At 39.0% G+C, this 15449-nt stretch overlaps 1 protein-coding gene across 1 annotated transcript in view; it reads left to right on the forward strand.

Annotated features, from left to right (window-relative positions):
- The first annotated feature begins 295 nt into the window (after window positions 1–295).
- Window positions 296–15449, forward strand: part of FAM186A (family with sequence similarity 186 member A) — a 130159-nt gene continuing 115005 nt past the window's right edge. Inside the window, 1 exon segment of the mRNA XM_036760784.1 lies at window positions 296–439. Within this exon segment, the coding sequence (XP_036616679.1) occupies window positions 296–439 (144 nt within the window).

The following is a 15449-nucleotide window of genomic DNA, read 5'->3' on the forward strand; positions in this document are numbered from 1 at the left end:
TCGCTTCCTTTTGGACCATTCTTCTCTATCCCTTCTCGCATACGAAATGCATATGAAATGCCAAATGCTATTTCCGACATCTCATAGGCACTTATTGAGCACTAGTGGAGTCAATGACAGGGCCACAGAAAATCCATTCTGACATCATCCGGATTGGAATTCTGTGGTTAGCAACCAATCTTGTTATCGGTAGACAACCTTTGGGAGCAGAACAGACTCTTGCTTGCTGCCTAGCGGTTCTTTCTATTGGCATTTGCCTATATTCTTTAAGGAAAGAATCTCTCAAATATCAAACATGCGTGTCACGGGAGAAAGTCCAGAATCCGATGTAGAATCTGAGAAGTCTACAGAAGTAATACCTCATAGGCTTCAAGTACCTGACTCAGTGAAGACAGTGATATGTAAAATAGAAGAGTCTCAGCTAACTCGAGCCAAAGAGGTAGGTGGAGAATCAGAAGGTTTCTGATTTCAAAAAAGTATTCAGTTAAATGGTCTTGGAATTGTTTTAATGACATTAAAAAGCTGTCTCATGGGAACAGTAGTATTTGGAGGAGACAAGAGAGGGAGAAGATGGACAGTTTATATATGTGGGCAGATTTCTTTTCAAAGGACTCCTCTTGCTTCCGGATGACAAATTTCATCCGACTCTAGAATCCTAGCCAACCTCACATGTACATGAAAGAACACAGGCTTCAATTTAATGTTCATTTACTTGACCATTTGTTAATAAATCAATATTAATGTTATTTTTACATCAGTTTGATGGCTCTAAGAACTGTATTCAAGGCTGGGGAATGTAAAAAATAAAGTACAAGCAGTGACAGTTGGAACAGTAGTAGAGAGAAAGGCCCTTTAGTCAATTCCTTTTATATTTTAGCATTGGAAGGAGCATATATTTCTCACTATTGTTATGCCAGAAATACAGAGAAATAACCCATAAAAAGAAATAACCCAGTATTGGTTGTACCAGTTAATTATACAAGATTCAGACCTTTCCTAGGAGCTGAAGACATTCAGTCAGTTATTAAATTATCCCAGCTTGGAGTCGGGATCCAAACAACTTTAACCTTGAGGCAGAGCTTTTTATCATCTGAAGATATCGTCGGGGGTAAAACTGGCTCTTTTGTAACTTGGAGCAGAAGGTAGACAGTCCCCTATCTGGAGCAGCTCCAGCCCCATATTCTTAGACCCTGATATGATTTCAGGAGAACCAGAGAAGGCCTTTTACATTAAAAAAAGCTCTTTCCTGCCCATTGATACCTGAAATTCAACTCTTTCCTTTTACTTAGCATTTTATCTCTGATCAAAAATGAAGACCACTATGAGAAAGAACACATTAAGAATTATCAGTCTTTTGTAATAGTACATAACATTTAGCATTTATGGAATGAGCTCAAGGCCACAAATAGGGAAAGTGAAGAATGGGTGCTGACGACAAATTTTGCCTTCTTGACCTGCCTCCAATCATTCTACTCTTAGGTTGGAAAAAAAAGCAGTTATTCTATCCTTTCTAGCTACTGACTAGCTTTTCCTTTAGAACAACCAACTAGGTGCCAGGAAAGGACTGCCAGATTTGGAGTCAGTGAAAATAGGTGAAAATAATAGTTCTACCACTTTACCTTAGGAAAGTCAATTTACCTCACTCAGCCTCAGCTGCTTCTTCTTCATCATCATCATCATTTTCTTGATCATCATTATCATCATCCTATACCTAGACAGCTAGGTGGCATAATGGATAGAGAGAGCACTGGACCTAGAGTCAGGAAGGCTTGAGTTTAAACCTGGCTAGCTGGGGGACCCTGGGCAAGTCACTAAACCTTGATTTATCTCTGTTTCCTCGTCTGTAAAATGGGGATAATAACAGTGCCTACCTTCCAGGGTGGTTGGGAGGATCAGACAAGATGATAATCATAAAGCATTTAATCTAGTGCCTGGCATATAGTAAACACTATGTAAATGTTAGCTATTCTTTATAGCTGATACGTGTAGTTCGTTCAGATATGCATGGTACTTTATGTGTTTTATTCAGTCTTTACCACAACTCTGAGGGCTAGGTGCTATATAAATTATATATATATATATATATACATATATACATATATATATATATTCTCAGTGATTAATCTTAGTCTGATTCCTATGAACTTTTTAGATTTTAGCAGGAGTTCAGTGGATAAAGTGCTGGGCCTGGAATCAGAAAGGCTCTTCTTGAGTTCAAATCTGTCCTTAGATACTAACTAGTTGTGTGACCTTGGGCAAGTCACTTGACCCTGTTTGCCTTAGTTTCCTTATCTGTAAAATGAGCTGGAGAAGAAAATGGCGAACCACTCCAAGCCACTCCAGTATCTTTGCCAAGAAAACCCCAAATAGAGGCATGAAGAATTGGACACAACTGAAAAATGGCTGAACAGCTTCATACTTTAAAAGCTTTTGAATCGTTGCCCTATAGCACTTTTCCTGAAGCTCATTCTAACGGGTAACAATGCCCTAATCTCCAGAAGTCACTAGAAGAGTGATGGACCCTGGCTACCCATTTCCAATTCCAGATCATTTTCCCACTACTTTTTCTGAATTTCTATTTTTTTTTCCTGCAATGCACGATACCTACTCTCACCAACTTCTTCATATTCTTATTACCACTATCTATAGTTTTGCGGTGGAAAGAGAAGTGGGACTGATTGAGGAAGCTAGGTGGCACCATAGTGCACAGGGCACTGGACCTGGAGTCAGGAAGACTCAAGTTCAAATCCAACCTTAGATTCTTACTAGCTGCATAACCCCTGGGCAAGTCATGTAACTTCTGATTGCCTCAATTTCTGCAAAATGTAAAATAAGACTGTAAAATGGAGATAATTACAGCATCTGCCTCACATGATCATGACTCCAGAGGACTGATAATGAGTCATGCATGACTCCTGCTTCTTGGAGATGGACCATGGGTGTTGAACAAGGCATATACTTCAGGCATGGACAACGTGTTGATTGCTTTGTAAAAAGACAAGAGGTGTGTGCGTATGTGCGTGTGAAATCTAATTGGGAAGTACTAGTATTCTGTAATTAGAAAGTATTAATGAAACTTTTTTTTGAAATTTAAAAAACTTGAACATTTTTTAGAAATTAAAAAAATTAAGTGTCTTAGAACGGAAAAACAAAATACTAAGTATTTGCTTAGAGGCCACTCTCTAGATGCTGTAGTGGATTGAACCCTGAGTTAAAATCCAACCTTAGATACTTACTAGCTAGGTGACTCCGGGCAAGTCACTTCACCTCTGTTTGTCTCAGCTTCCTTATCGGTAAAATGAGGATAATAACAGGATCCGCTGACCAGGATCGTTGTGAAGATCAAATGAGAGGGTATTTGTAAAGCGCCAGGCACGTCGTTTACGCCGCATAAATGCTTATCCTCTTCTTCCTCCTTACTCTCCTCACCCACTCCATGTGAGGTGTAAGGGGGAAAAGACATTAGCAGCTGAGAGGAATCACATGGAAAAGAAAGAAAAATGGACTTAGAATAAGGACACCAGGGCTGAAGCATGGCCCTGCCGCTTAATCTTTGTGCCACTTTAACCCAAATCACTTTCCTCGCCTCCCCCCCTCCCACCCCGGTTTTGTAAAATAAGGAGATTGGATTAGAGCAGGGGTTCTTAACTTTTTTGTTTCTAGGCCCCATTAGCAGTCTGGTGAAACCTATGGATCCCTTCTCAAAGTCATTTTTTCAAATGTATAAAATAATATACAAAGAATTATAAAGTAAACCAATTATATTAAAATACTGTTATGATTAATGATAATAATGAAATTCACAAGCCCCAGGTTAAGAACTTCTCAACTGAATGGTCTTAAAAAACTCTTATAGCTCTATATCACTCTGACCTTTCCCATGTTAGCCAAATATTATAGAATATTGGAGTTGGAAGGGATCTTAAATCTAATCCCATTGCATTGAATGCATGAATCCTTCCTTCTTTCAAAGTTCTGGTGTCTCTTCCTCCATGAAGTCTTTTTTACTCCCTCTTGCCCTAACTTAAAATGATTTTTCCTTTCTCAAAATTTTCATAGTATTTTGCCTAGACCTCTCCCTTGCATTTTTCACCTTCTCACTTACCTCATAGCTGTGTATGTACATGGTTTTCCCCCCTCACCCCTATTAGATTATGAGCTCCTTGTTTATGTTATAGTTTTTTGTATCCCTTTTTGACTGAATCCAAGTTTTACAGAACAAATCCTTTTATTAAGAGGATTTGTTCTGTGAAGTTTGGATTCAGTCAGAGGCTGCCCTTGAGAACCTGGAGGGCCACATGTGGCCTCGAGGCCGCAGGTTCCCCACCTCTGCCCCAGATCCTTGTCCTGTGCCTTGTATATGGTGGGTACTTGACAAATGCTTATTGAACTGGATTGAACAAATCTCTTCCAAACCCCTGATAAGTAGTTATCTAGCTTCTGGATATACCGGATCTGAATGTCTTCCAGACACCTAATGAAAGTTAATTTGATACTTCATAAGGAAACCATTGCATTTTTGATAGTTCTTGTTGTTATGTTCATTATTTTGACTGGAAATCTATTTCTCAATCACTACCTCCTTTAATTATAGTTCTATGCTTTGGATTCAACAAGAATCAACCAAATTCTTCTTCCCCTTGATGACTCTTCAAATCTTGGAAAACAGTGATAATATTTCCTAAGTCTTCTCTTCTCCAAGTTAAACACCTCTTATTTCTTCAACTGAACTTCAGATAACCTGGCTTTTAGTTCCTTTATGTCCTGGTTGCTGCATTTTCATTTATATCAATTTGTCAATGTTTTCCCAAAATCTGATGCTTAGCACTGAACAAAATATGCCAAATATAGCCTATCAGTGCAAAATGCAACATTAATAACTAACATTTATATAGCACTTACTGTGATCTGTGATAAGCACTTAACGATCTCACTTGATCCTGGGAGGTAGGTGCTATTCTTATTTGCATTTTACAGATGTGAAAACTGAGGCAAACAGAGGTTAAATGACTTGTCCATGGTCACATAGCTAGTAAGTGTCTGAGATTAGATTTGAACTCAGGTCTTGCTAACTGTAGGATCAGTGTTCTATCCACTTTGCCACCTAGCTGGCAAGTATCTCTAGTTCTGAAAATCCTGTTTCTGTTACCATTGCATAATATTAATACTTGTATTAGTGTTTAAAGACAAATTTTATTTTGTATTTAATCAGTTCTACAATTAAAATGAACTTAAATATACGAACAACAGCAACTTTTAACACTATAACCTCTTTCAATCCTTATGATTGCACAATCATATGTACATACATACATATACATAATTGTAATTAATTAGTTTGTATGTTTTCTAAAATCCAATAGATAAAATTCAACACCAAGATGAGATATTGGAAAAAATCTGAAATTAACCAACACCAAAATAAAATGAGCATTTACACACACACACACACACACATATATATATCTATAGTAAAACAGAAAAACGATTTTACATGAAACGGTCAATCTCTGTTATGTGTAGCTTGCTTGTCTTTTAAAAGTAAACAATAAATTCAACATATAACTTTCAGAGTTTTTCTGCTTGCTTGTGTTTCCTTCTGTTTTTTTTTGTATATTAAAAATTATTTCCCTGGATCTTTTATTATTTATCTTTTTCTTCCTTCTTTTGGGATCAAATTCATCCCTATCCATCATCTCCCACATCCTCTCTGTTAAACCTGAAAATTTGGTTGAAAGAAACAACAGAGCTAGGTGATAGAAAAATCCATGTTGTTTATTATTGTCTCTTAAAGCATAGCTAGGCTAGCTTACTTGTACATACAAGGAGTCAGAGCACAAGCTCTGGCTGTCTGAACAAAGGAATGAGAAAACTTATATACATTATTTTAGCAGACCCAGCAAGCCTGTGTTACCTCACTTTTATGGCCCCCATGTATGTTTAACCATGACACAAGAAGAGGATTTTCCTTAATGGAATAGGGTTGTAAAAAATGTTGACAAAGGTCAGTTAATATTCTCTCTTGGGGTTAAGGTCTCATCCTTTAATGGCTAACAGGGGTAAGAATGTCCTTAGGTCAGTCTAATCTGGCCTTGTTGACAGCGGTAAGGGTATTTCCTGAGCAAACTTTTAGAGAGAACAAAGAAGCCCAGGTCCTGGATCTTCATCCAGTTACTCATTAATTCAGGCTCTGGGTCTAGTTGAAATTAAAAATGATATAAAATGGTATAAAACGTTCCACATCCCTCATTAGAATTTGAATTCTGGAAGACTGTACTAACAAAGCTAAACTCTAACGGGTCCTGCCTGGGTTTAGTAATGGAATATACACTTTTTGTCTGATAAACAGCTTAGGCAGTGTTGGGCTAGCAAATATTTAACAACTGGCTATATCCAGGAGGAAAACGCGTCTATGACGCACTTCTCAATTTAATCTATTAACTTAAATTATTATTAATAGAATATTATATACTATATAATATAATATTATAATATATAATATAATTTTAAAATATTAAATTAATGTCTTCTCCATCATTTTCTTGAGGCTAACAAAACTGTAAATCAAGTCTTGATTTTTAACCTTTGTGGATATCTGAGGGGTAAATGGTCTGCCATTAGATTGTAAACTCTTTGATAGTCTTTATTTTTTTTTTTTAATTTGTATCCCCAGTGCTTAGCACAGTGCTTGGCACATGGTAGTACTTAATCAGTGTTTTATTGTTTAGCTGGCTGATTGATTGATCCAACACCCCCGAGCTTTGGTGAGTTTGAAGAGGGTAGTCACTAGATCAGCTGTAGGATGATGAATTTTTTGACTGGGATAACTTATGATGGCTATTATCTTAATTATCAGGAGTAGGGAACCTGCAGCCTCGAGGCCACATGTGGCCCTCAAGGTCCTCAAGCGCTGTCCAGTGACTGAATCCAAACTTCACAGAACAAATTCTTTTATTAAGAGGTTTTGTTTTTATTAAGGGGATTTGTTCTGTGAAGTTTAGGTTCAGTTACAGGGCTGCACTTGAGGACCTGGAGGGCCACATGTGGCCTTAAGGCAGCAGATTCCCCACCCAAGTCATGGAGGGACTGTGGTTGTATTGGCATATAGAATACCTGCACTATTGAAATTACAGATCTTTAAAATATGTATAGGTAGTACTTTCTAGTTCTACTCATATAACATTGTTATTTCATCAATATGTTTCCATATTTCTATATGGTCTTCACATTTGCCATTTTTAGCTATCAAATCAGTACTGTGTTGTATTAAAGTAACACATTCTTTCTAGGTACTTTCCAGGTGTTGGGCATTTATTTCCTATTTTTCACTCTCAAATCCATCTTTCCTACAGCTGCCAAAATAATCTTGCTAAAGCACAGGTCTTCCATGTCACTATCTTTCTTATTAGTAGTTTATTTTATTTTTCCCCAGTTACATGTAAAACAATTTTTAACATTCGCTTTTAAAATTTTGAATTCAAAATTCTCTCCCTTCCTTCCTCCCCTTCCCCACTGAGAAGGTAAGCAATTCAATATAGATTATACATGTGTAGTCATGCAAAGCATATCCATAATAGTCATGTGAAAGAAAACAAAGACAAAAAAACCTCAAGAAAAATAAAGTAAAAAAAGTATGCTTTAGTCTGCGTTTAGACACCATCAGTCCTTTCTCTGGGAATGGATAGCATTTTTCATCATAAATCCTTCAGAGTTGTCTTGGATCATTGTATTGCTGAGAATAGCTAAGTCATTCACAGCTTATCTTACAATATTGCTTTCCCTCTCGGTTTGATTTTTTTTCTTTTTAAATTAAAGGGGCCATCCCTTGACTCATTTCTTAAATAGGCCTGAATGGGCATTACCTCTCTCAAAGTGAGAACCTGAAAAGACCTTAGCCTGTGAGGGCCAGGGTTTCCCATTGCATCCTCAGCCATTGCCAGTTGTCCTGATGAATGTCTGGCCACTGGACCCAGATAGCTATGGAGAAGAAAGTGAGGCTGGTGACCTTGCACAGCCCTCCCTCACTCAAATCAAAGTCAACTGCTAGTCATGTCATTATCTCCCTGTTGTTGTGATCCTCTTTGAAAACAAAGGACAAACACAATTGCTGTTACTTTGTACACAGTACATTTCACTTTTCATCAGCCCATGCAAGTCTTTCCAGGTTAGCAAGCATCCTGCTCATCATTTCTTTCTTTCCCTCCATGGTTCTCTCTATTTTATTATTTTTTAATTAATTAATTTTTTGTTTTCAACATTCACTTTTTTAAGATTTTGAGTTCTAAATTTTTCCCCTCTCCCTTCCCAAGACAGAATGTAATCTGATATAGTCATGTTGTGAAAGAGGAATTAGGAGAAAAGAGAAAAACCACCAGAAAGAAAAAACAAACAACAACAAAAAAGAGAAAATACCTTCGACCTGCATTCAGACTCCATAGTTCTTTCTCTGGATGTGGATAGCATTTTCTTTCTTTTTTTTTTTTTTTTTGAATTTCTTTATTTATTTTTAGTTTACCACACACGGTTCTACATAGTTTTGAGTTCCAGTTTTTCTCCCCTCCCTCCCCAAGACGGCATGGAATCTCATATAACTGTCATGCATAACTTCGCATTGAATTAATTTATGCACTAGTCAAGTCATGGAGAAGAATTTTGACCAATGGAATGAATCATGAGAAAGAAGAAACAGAACCAAAAAAAAACCAACCCAAAAACAAAAACAAAAAAGAAGCAAAAAAGGCGAGCATTTAGTGTGCCTCGATCTATATTCAGACTTCGCAGTTCTTTCTCTGGATGAAGATAGCATTCTCCATCGTGAGTCCCCTGGAGTTGTCCTTGCCCCTTAGGTTGCTGAGAAAAGCGCAGTATGTCAGGGTTGGTCCTCACGGAATCCATATATCTGTGGCTGTGCACAACGTTCTCCTGGCTCTGCTCCGCTCACTCAGCATTATGTCGTGTAGGTTTTTCCAGGTTGTTATGAAGTCTGCATCATCCCCATTTCTTATGGCACAATAGTATTCCATCACCTTCATATACCACAGCTTATTCAGCCATTCCCCAATTGATGGGCATCCCTTTGATTTCCAATTCTTAGCTACCACAAAAAGAGCTGCTATAAATATTTTTGTACATATGGGTCCTTTTCCCGCTTGTGTGATTTCTTTGGGATACAACCCTAGAAGTGGGATTGCTGGGTCAAAGGGTATGAACATTTCTATAGCCCTTTGGGCATAGTTCCAAACTGCTCTCCAAAATGGCTGGATCAGCTCACAACTCCACCAGCAATGCAACAATGTTCCAATTTCCCCACATCCTTCCCATGGATAGCATTTTCCATCATGACTTGGAATTGTCTTAGATCATTGTGCTGCTGCGAAGAGTTAAGCCTATCAAAGTCAGTCATTGCACACTGTGGCTGTTACTATGTGTACAATGTTCTCCTGATTCTGCTCACTTCACTCAGCATCAGTGCATGCAAGTCTTTACAGATTTTTCTGAGAACATCCCACTCATCATTTCTTATAATAGTATTCCATCATAATCATATACCACAACTTGTTCAGCATTTCCCAGCGGATGGGTATCCCCTCAATTTCTAATTCTTTGCCCCCAGAAAAGAGCTGTTACAAATATTTTTGTACTTATTTTTTCTTTTTGTTTTTACCTCTTTTGGGATACAGACCTAGTAGTGGTATTGCTCTGTCAAAGGGTATGCATGGTTTTATAATCCTTTGGGCATAGATTCCAAATTGCTCTACTGAATAGTTGAATTACTTCACAACTCCACCAGCAGTGAGTTAATGTCTCATTTTTCCCACATCCCCTCCAACATTTGTCATTTACCTTTTCTGTCCTATTAGCCAACCTAATAGGTATGAGGTAGAACCACAGAATTGTTTTAATTTTCATTTCTTCAATCAATATTGAGTTAGAGTGTTTTTTCATATGGCTTTAGATGGCTTTGATTACTTCATATGAAAACTGATCATTTCTTTTGATGATTTATCAATTGGGGAATGACTCATTTTTATAAATTTGACTCAGTTCTCTATATATTTGAGAAATGAGGCCTTTATCAGAGAAACTTGCTTCAAAATTTTATCACAGTTACTATCACTAATTGTGTTTTCCTCCATCCTATTTCCCCCTCCACCATTTATTTTATTCTCTTTCTCCTTTCATCCTGTTCCTCTTCAAAAGTGTTTTGTTTCTGACTATCCCTTCCCCCAGTTTGCCCTCCCTTCTATCACTCCCTGGCTCCTTCTCTTATCCCCTTCCCCTCCTACTTTCCTGTGGGGTAAGATAGATTTCTATACAAAATTGAGTGTGGATGTTATTCCCTCTTTGAACCAGTTCTGATGAGAGTAAGGTTCACTGACTCCCCCTCCACCATAAAAGTTTTTTCTTGCTTCTTTTATGTGAGATAATTTACCCCATTCTACCTTTCCCTTTCTCCTTCTCCCAGTACATTCCTCTCTCACCCCGTAATTTTATTTTTATATATCATCCCTTCATATTCAACTCACTCCTGTGCCCTCTGTCTGTAAATACTCCTTCTAACTACCCTAATAAGAGAAGGGTCTTATGAGTTACAAATATCCTCTTCCCATGTAAGAATGTAAACAGTTTAACCTTATTAAGTCCCTTATGATTTCCACTTCCTGTTTACATTTTTATGCTTCTCTTGAGTCTTATACTTGAAAGTCAGATTTCTTCTTCAGCTCTGGTCTTTTCATCAAGAATGCTTGAAAGTCCTCTATCTCATTGAATGTCAATTCTGCCCCTCTCCCCCACAGGCTTATACTCAGTTTGGCAGGGTGAGTAATTCTTGATTGTAATCCTAGCTCCCTTGCCCTCCAGAATATCATATTATGAGTCCTCTGATCCTTCAATATAGAGACTGCTAAATCCTGTGCGAGCTCCACCATGCTTGAATTGTTTCTTTCTGGCTGCTTGCAATATTTTTTCCTCGACATGGGAGCTCTGGATGTCGACTGTAATATTCCTGGCAGTTTTTGTCTTTCAAGAGGTGATCAGTGGATTCTTTCAATTTCTCCTTTACTCTCTGGTTCTAGAATACAAGGGCAGGTTTCCTTGATAATTTCTTGAAAGATGATGTCTAGGCTCTTTTTTTGATTGTGGCTTTCAGGTAGTCCAATTATTTTAAAATGATTTGTCCTGGATCTGTATTCCAGGTCAGTTGTTTTTCCATTCAGATATTTCACATTGTCTTTTAAATTTTCATTCTTTTGGTTTTCTTTTATTGTTTCTTGATTTGTCATAAAATCGTTAGCTTCTATTTGCTCCATTCTAATTTTTAAGGAATTGTTTTCTTTAGTGAGCTTTTGGACCTTCTTTTCCATTTGGCCAGTTCTGCTTTTTGAGGCATTCTTCTCCTCATTGGCTTTTTGGACCTCTTTTGCCATTTGGCCTAGACTGTTTTTTAAGGTATTATTTTCTTCAGTATTTTTTTATGTCTCCTTTACCAAGCTGATGATTTATTTTTCATGATTTTCTTGCATCACTGTCATTTCCCTCCCCAATTTTTCCTCTACCTCTCTTATTTGATTTTCATATATTAGTTTTCAAGATTGATTTCCACAAGATTTTGAGTTACAAATTTTCTCCCCATTTCTATCCTCTCCCCTACTCCAAGATGGTATGTATTCTGATTGCCCTGTTCCCCAGTTGGCCCTCCCTTCTGTCACCACAGTCCCCCCCATCCCCTTTCCCCTTACTTTCTTGTAGGACAGGATAGATTTCTATGCCCCATTCCATATATATGTTATTTCTCAGTTGCATGCAAAAACAACTTTTTTTTGAGCATCTGCTTTTAAAACTTTGAGTTCCAAATTCTCTCCCTTTTGCCCTTTCCACCCACCCTCCCTAAGAAGGCAAGCAGTTCAACATAGGCCACACATGTGTCATTATGCAAAACACTTCATTATAGTCATGTTGTGAAAGACTAATTATATTTCCCTCCCTCCTATCATGTCCCCTTTTATTCAATTTTCTCCCTTGACCCTGTCCCTTTTCAAAACTGTTTGCTTTTGATTACCTCCTCCTCCTATCGGCCCTCCCTTCTATCATCCCCCCTTTTTTATCTTCTTCCCCTTACTTTTCTGTGGGGTAAGATACCCAATTGAGTGTGTATGGTATTCCCTCCTCAAGTCAAATCCAATGAGAGCAAGATTCACTCATTCCTCCTCACCTGACCCCTCTTCCCTTCCAACAAATTGCTTTTTCTTGCCATGTTTATGTGAGATAATTTACCCCCTATCTCTTCTTTCTGCCTCTCTAAAAATATTCCTCTCGCACCCCTTAATTTAATTTAATTTTTCAGATATCATCCATTCATATTCAACTCACCCTGTGCCCTCTATGTATATGTATATTCCCTTCAACTACCCTAATACTGAGAAAGGTCTCATGAATTACACACATTATCTTTCCATGTAGGAATGTAAACAAAACAGTTCAACTTTAGTAAGTCCCTTATGATTTCTCTTTCTTGTTTACCTTTTTATGCTTCTCTTGATTCTTGTATTTGAAAGTCAGATTTTCTATTCAGATCTGGTCTTTTCATTGAGAAAGCTTGAAAGTCTTCTATTTTATTGAAAATCCATGTTTTGCCTTGGAGTATTATATTCAGTTTTGCTGGTTAGGTGATTCTTGGTTTTAATCCTAGCTCCTTTGACATCTGAAATACCATATTCCAAGCCCTTTGATCCCTTAATGTAGAAGCTGCTAGATCTTGAATTATCCTGATTGTGTTTCCACAATACCCAAATTGTTTCTTTCTGGCTGCTTGCAGTATTTTCTCCTTGATCTGGTATAAAGACAATCAGTGAATGGAAAGATCTTTCCCACCCATTCACTGGGCTTTGGGGGTGGGGCTCTCAGGGTCCTGGGGGGAGTGGCTAGGACTGGAGCCAATGGTAGGTGCCTGAGTTCTGGACCACGTGATGACATGAAGCCTGCGGTGGGAGGAGCTTGCTGAACGGTTGGAGCAGAGCTAAGAGGCAGTTGGTGAGAGCAGTTAAGAGCTGAAGGAGAGAGGAAGCAGTCAGCTTTGAAGTTATGAATTCTGCCTTAATGATATACCTGGGAATTCTGGAATTTGGCGACAATATTCCTAGGAGTTGTCTTTTTGGTATCTTTTTCGAGAGGTGATCGGTGGATTCTTTCAGTTTCTATTTTACCCTCTGGCTCTATGATATCAGGGCAATTTTCCTTGATAATTTCTTGAAAGATGGTGTCTAGGCTCTTTTTTTTGATCATTGTTTTCAGGTAGTCCAATAATTTTTAAATTATCTCTCCTGGATCTATTCTCCAGGTCACTGGTTTTTCCAATGAGATATTTCACATTGTCTTCCGTTTTTTCATTCCTTTGGTTCTGTTTTATAATATCTTGATTTCTCATCAAGTCACTAGCTTCCATTTGCTCCAATCTCATTTTTAAGGTAATATTTTCTTCAGTGGTCTTTTGGACCTCCTTTTCCATTTGGGTAATTCTGCCTTTCAAGGCATTCTTCTCCTTGTTGGCTTTTTGGAGCTCTTTTGCCATTTGGATTAGTCTATTTTTTAAGGTATTATTTTCTTCAGTATTTTTTGGGTCTTCTTTAGCAAGTTGTTGACTTGTTTTTTGTGGTTTTCTTGTATTACTCTCATTTCTCTTCCCAATTTTTCCTCTACTTCTCTTACTTGCTTTTCCAAATCCTTTTTGAGCTCTTCCATGGCCTGAGACCAATTCATATTTTTCTTGGAGGCTTTTGATGTAGGCTCTTTGACTTCGTTGACTTCTTCTGGCTGCATGTTTTGATCTTCTTTGTTGCCAAAAATAGATTCTATAGTCTGCATCTTTTTTTGCTGCCTGGCCATGTTCCCAGCCAACTACTTGACCCTTGAGCTTTTTGTCAGGGTATATGACTGCTTGTAGAGTAGAGAGTACTTTGTCCCAAGCTTTAGGCGCTGCCCTGCTGTTTTCAGAGCTACTTCTACTCCACAGTTACAGTAAGCGCTACCACAGCAGTACTCCTCCTCTGCCAAGAACAGCCAACCAGAACTGTGACCCAGATCCAAGCAGGGCAAAGCAAGAGAACCTGCCTCTGTGCCAGCAAAGCTGTTCTTGCACTCCCACTCTGACCTGCTGCTTGATTCCTCCCACCGTGTGAGCCAGGGACTCAGGAAGCAGCTGACACTGGTGCTCTGGACACAGCCGCAGGAGCTTCCTGCTGCTGCTGCCGCCACCACTGCACCACCTCTACCACCCCCAGGGCTGGGACTGAACTGCTGTCACTCTGATCCAGCAGTTTTCCCTCTAACGTGCTTCATGGTCTTTGGTATTTGTGGGTTGAGAAGTCTGCTGACTGCCACAGCTCAATGATTCATGGCCCTCAGGCCTGCTCCACCCAACTCCCGGTCTGGTTGGTCCTGGCGTGGCCTATGCTGGGCTGTGTTCTGCTCCCAGTGCCTTGTGATAGACCCTTCCCAGGGACCATCCAAGCTGTCCTGGACTGGATAATACCTGCTTCCCTCTGCTATTTTGTGGGTTGTGCAACTCTAGAATTTGTTCAGAGCCATTGTTTGGAGGGATTTGGTGGAGAACTTAAGCAAGTCCCTGCTTTCCAGCCACCATCTTGGCTCTGCGCCCCTCTGTTATTTGATTTTCAAAATTCTTTTTGAGCCCTTTCCTGGCCTAAGACCAATTCTATTTTTCTTCAAGGCTTTGGATGTAGGAGCTTTGACTTTGTGGTCTTCTTCTGAGTGTATGTTTTGATCTCCTTGTCACCATAGTAACTTTCTGTAGTTAGTGGGGTTTTTTTCTGTTGTTTGCTCATTTTTCCAGACTAGTAGTTGACTTGTAACTCTTTGTTAAAGTAGGGCTCTACTTCCAGGGTAGGAGGCACACTGTCCCAAGCTTCAGGGGTTTTGTGCAGCTATTTTCAGGGATGCTTCTAGGGACTTGTAAAGTTTCAGTTCTTCTAAGGTGGTATGATCTAAGGAGAGGTGTTTCCTACTCTCCTGGCCTGTGCTGTGGTCTATGAGTGACCACAGGCACTCTTTTCTGCTCTGGAACTGTGGGGAGCATTCCCTCTCCACTGTAGCCACAACCTCTGCTATGCTAGTAATCTTTCTCACCCTGGGATTGTCACCCAGGACTGTGATCCAAATATGAGTGTGGGCATGGCAACACTGCCTCAGTGCTAGCAGAAAGACCCCTCTAATATCCTTTTTACCAGTTGTTCAACCCCCTTACCACCTGTGGATTGAGAGCTCCAGAAACAGCTTCTATCCTGGCTGCTGCTGATTCAGTCACTCCCAAGGCTGCTTCTGGTTTGTTGGGACCAGGGCTGTGCTGGCATGCCCTGCACTGGACTGTGCTCTGCTTTCAACCAAGTGTGACAGACTTTTCCTGCTGACTTTCTAAATTGTTTTTGGTGACTGTG

Source organism: Trichosurus vulpecula, chromosome 5 (genome assembly GCF_011100635.1).
Source record: "Trichosurus vulpecula isolate mTriVul1 chromosome 5, mTriVul1.pri, whole genome shotgun sequence".
NCBI lineage: Eukaryota > Metazoa > Chordata > Mammalia > Diprotodontia > Phalangeridae > Trichosurus > Trichosurus vulpecula.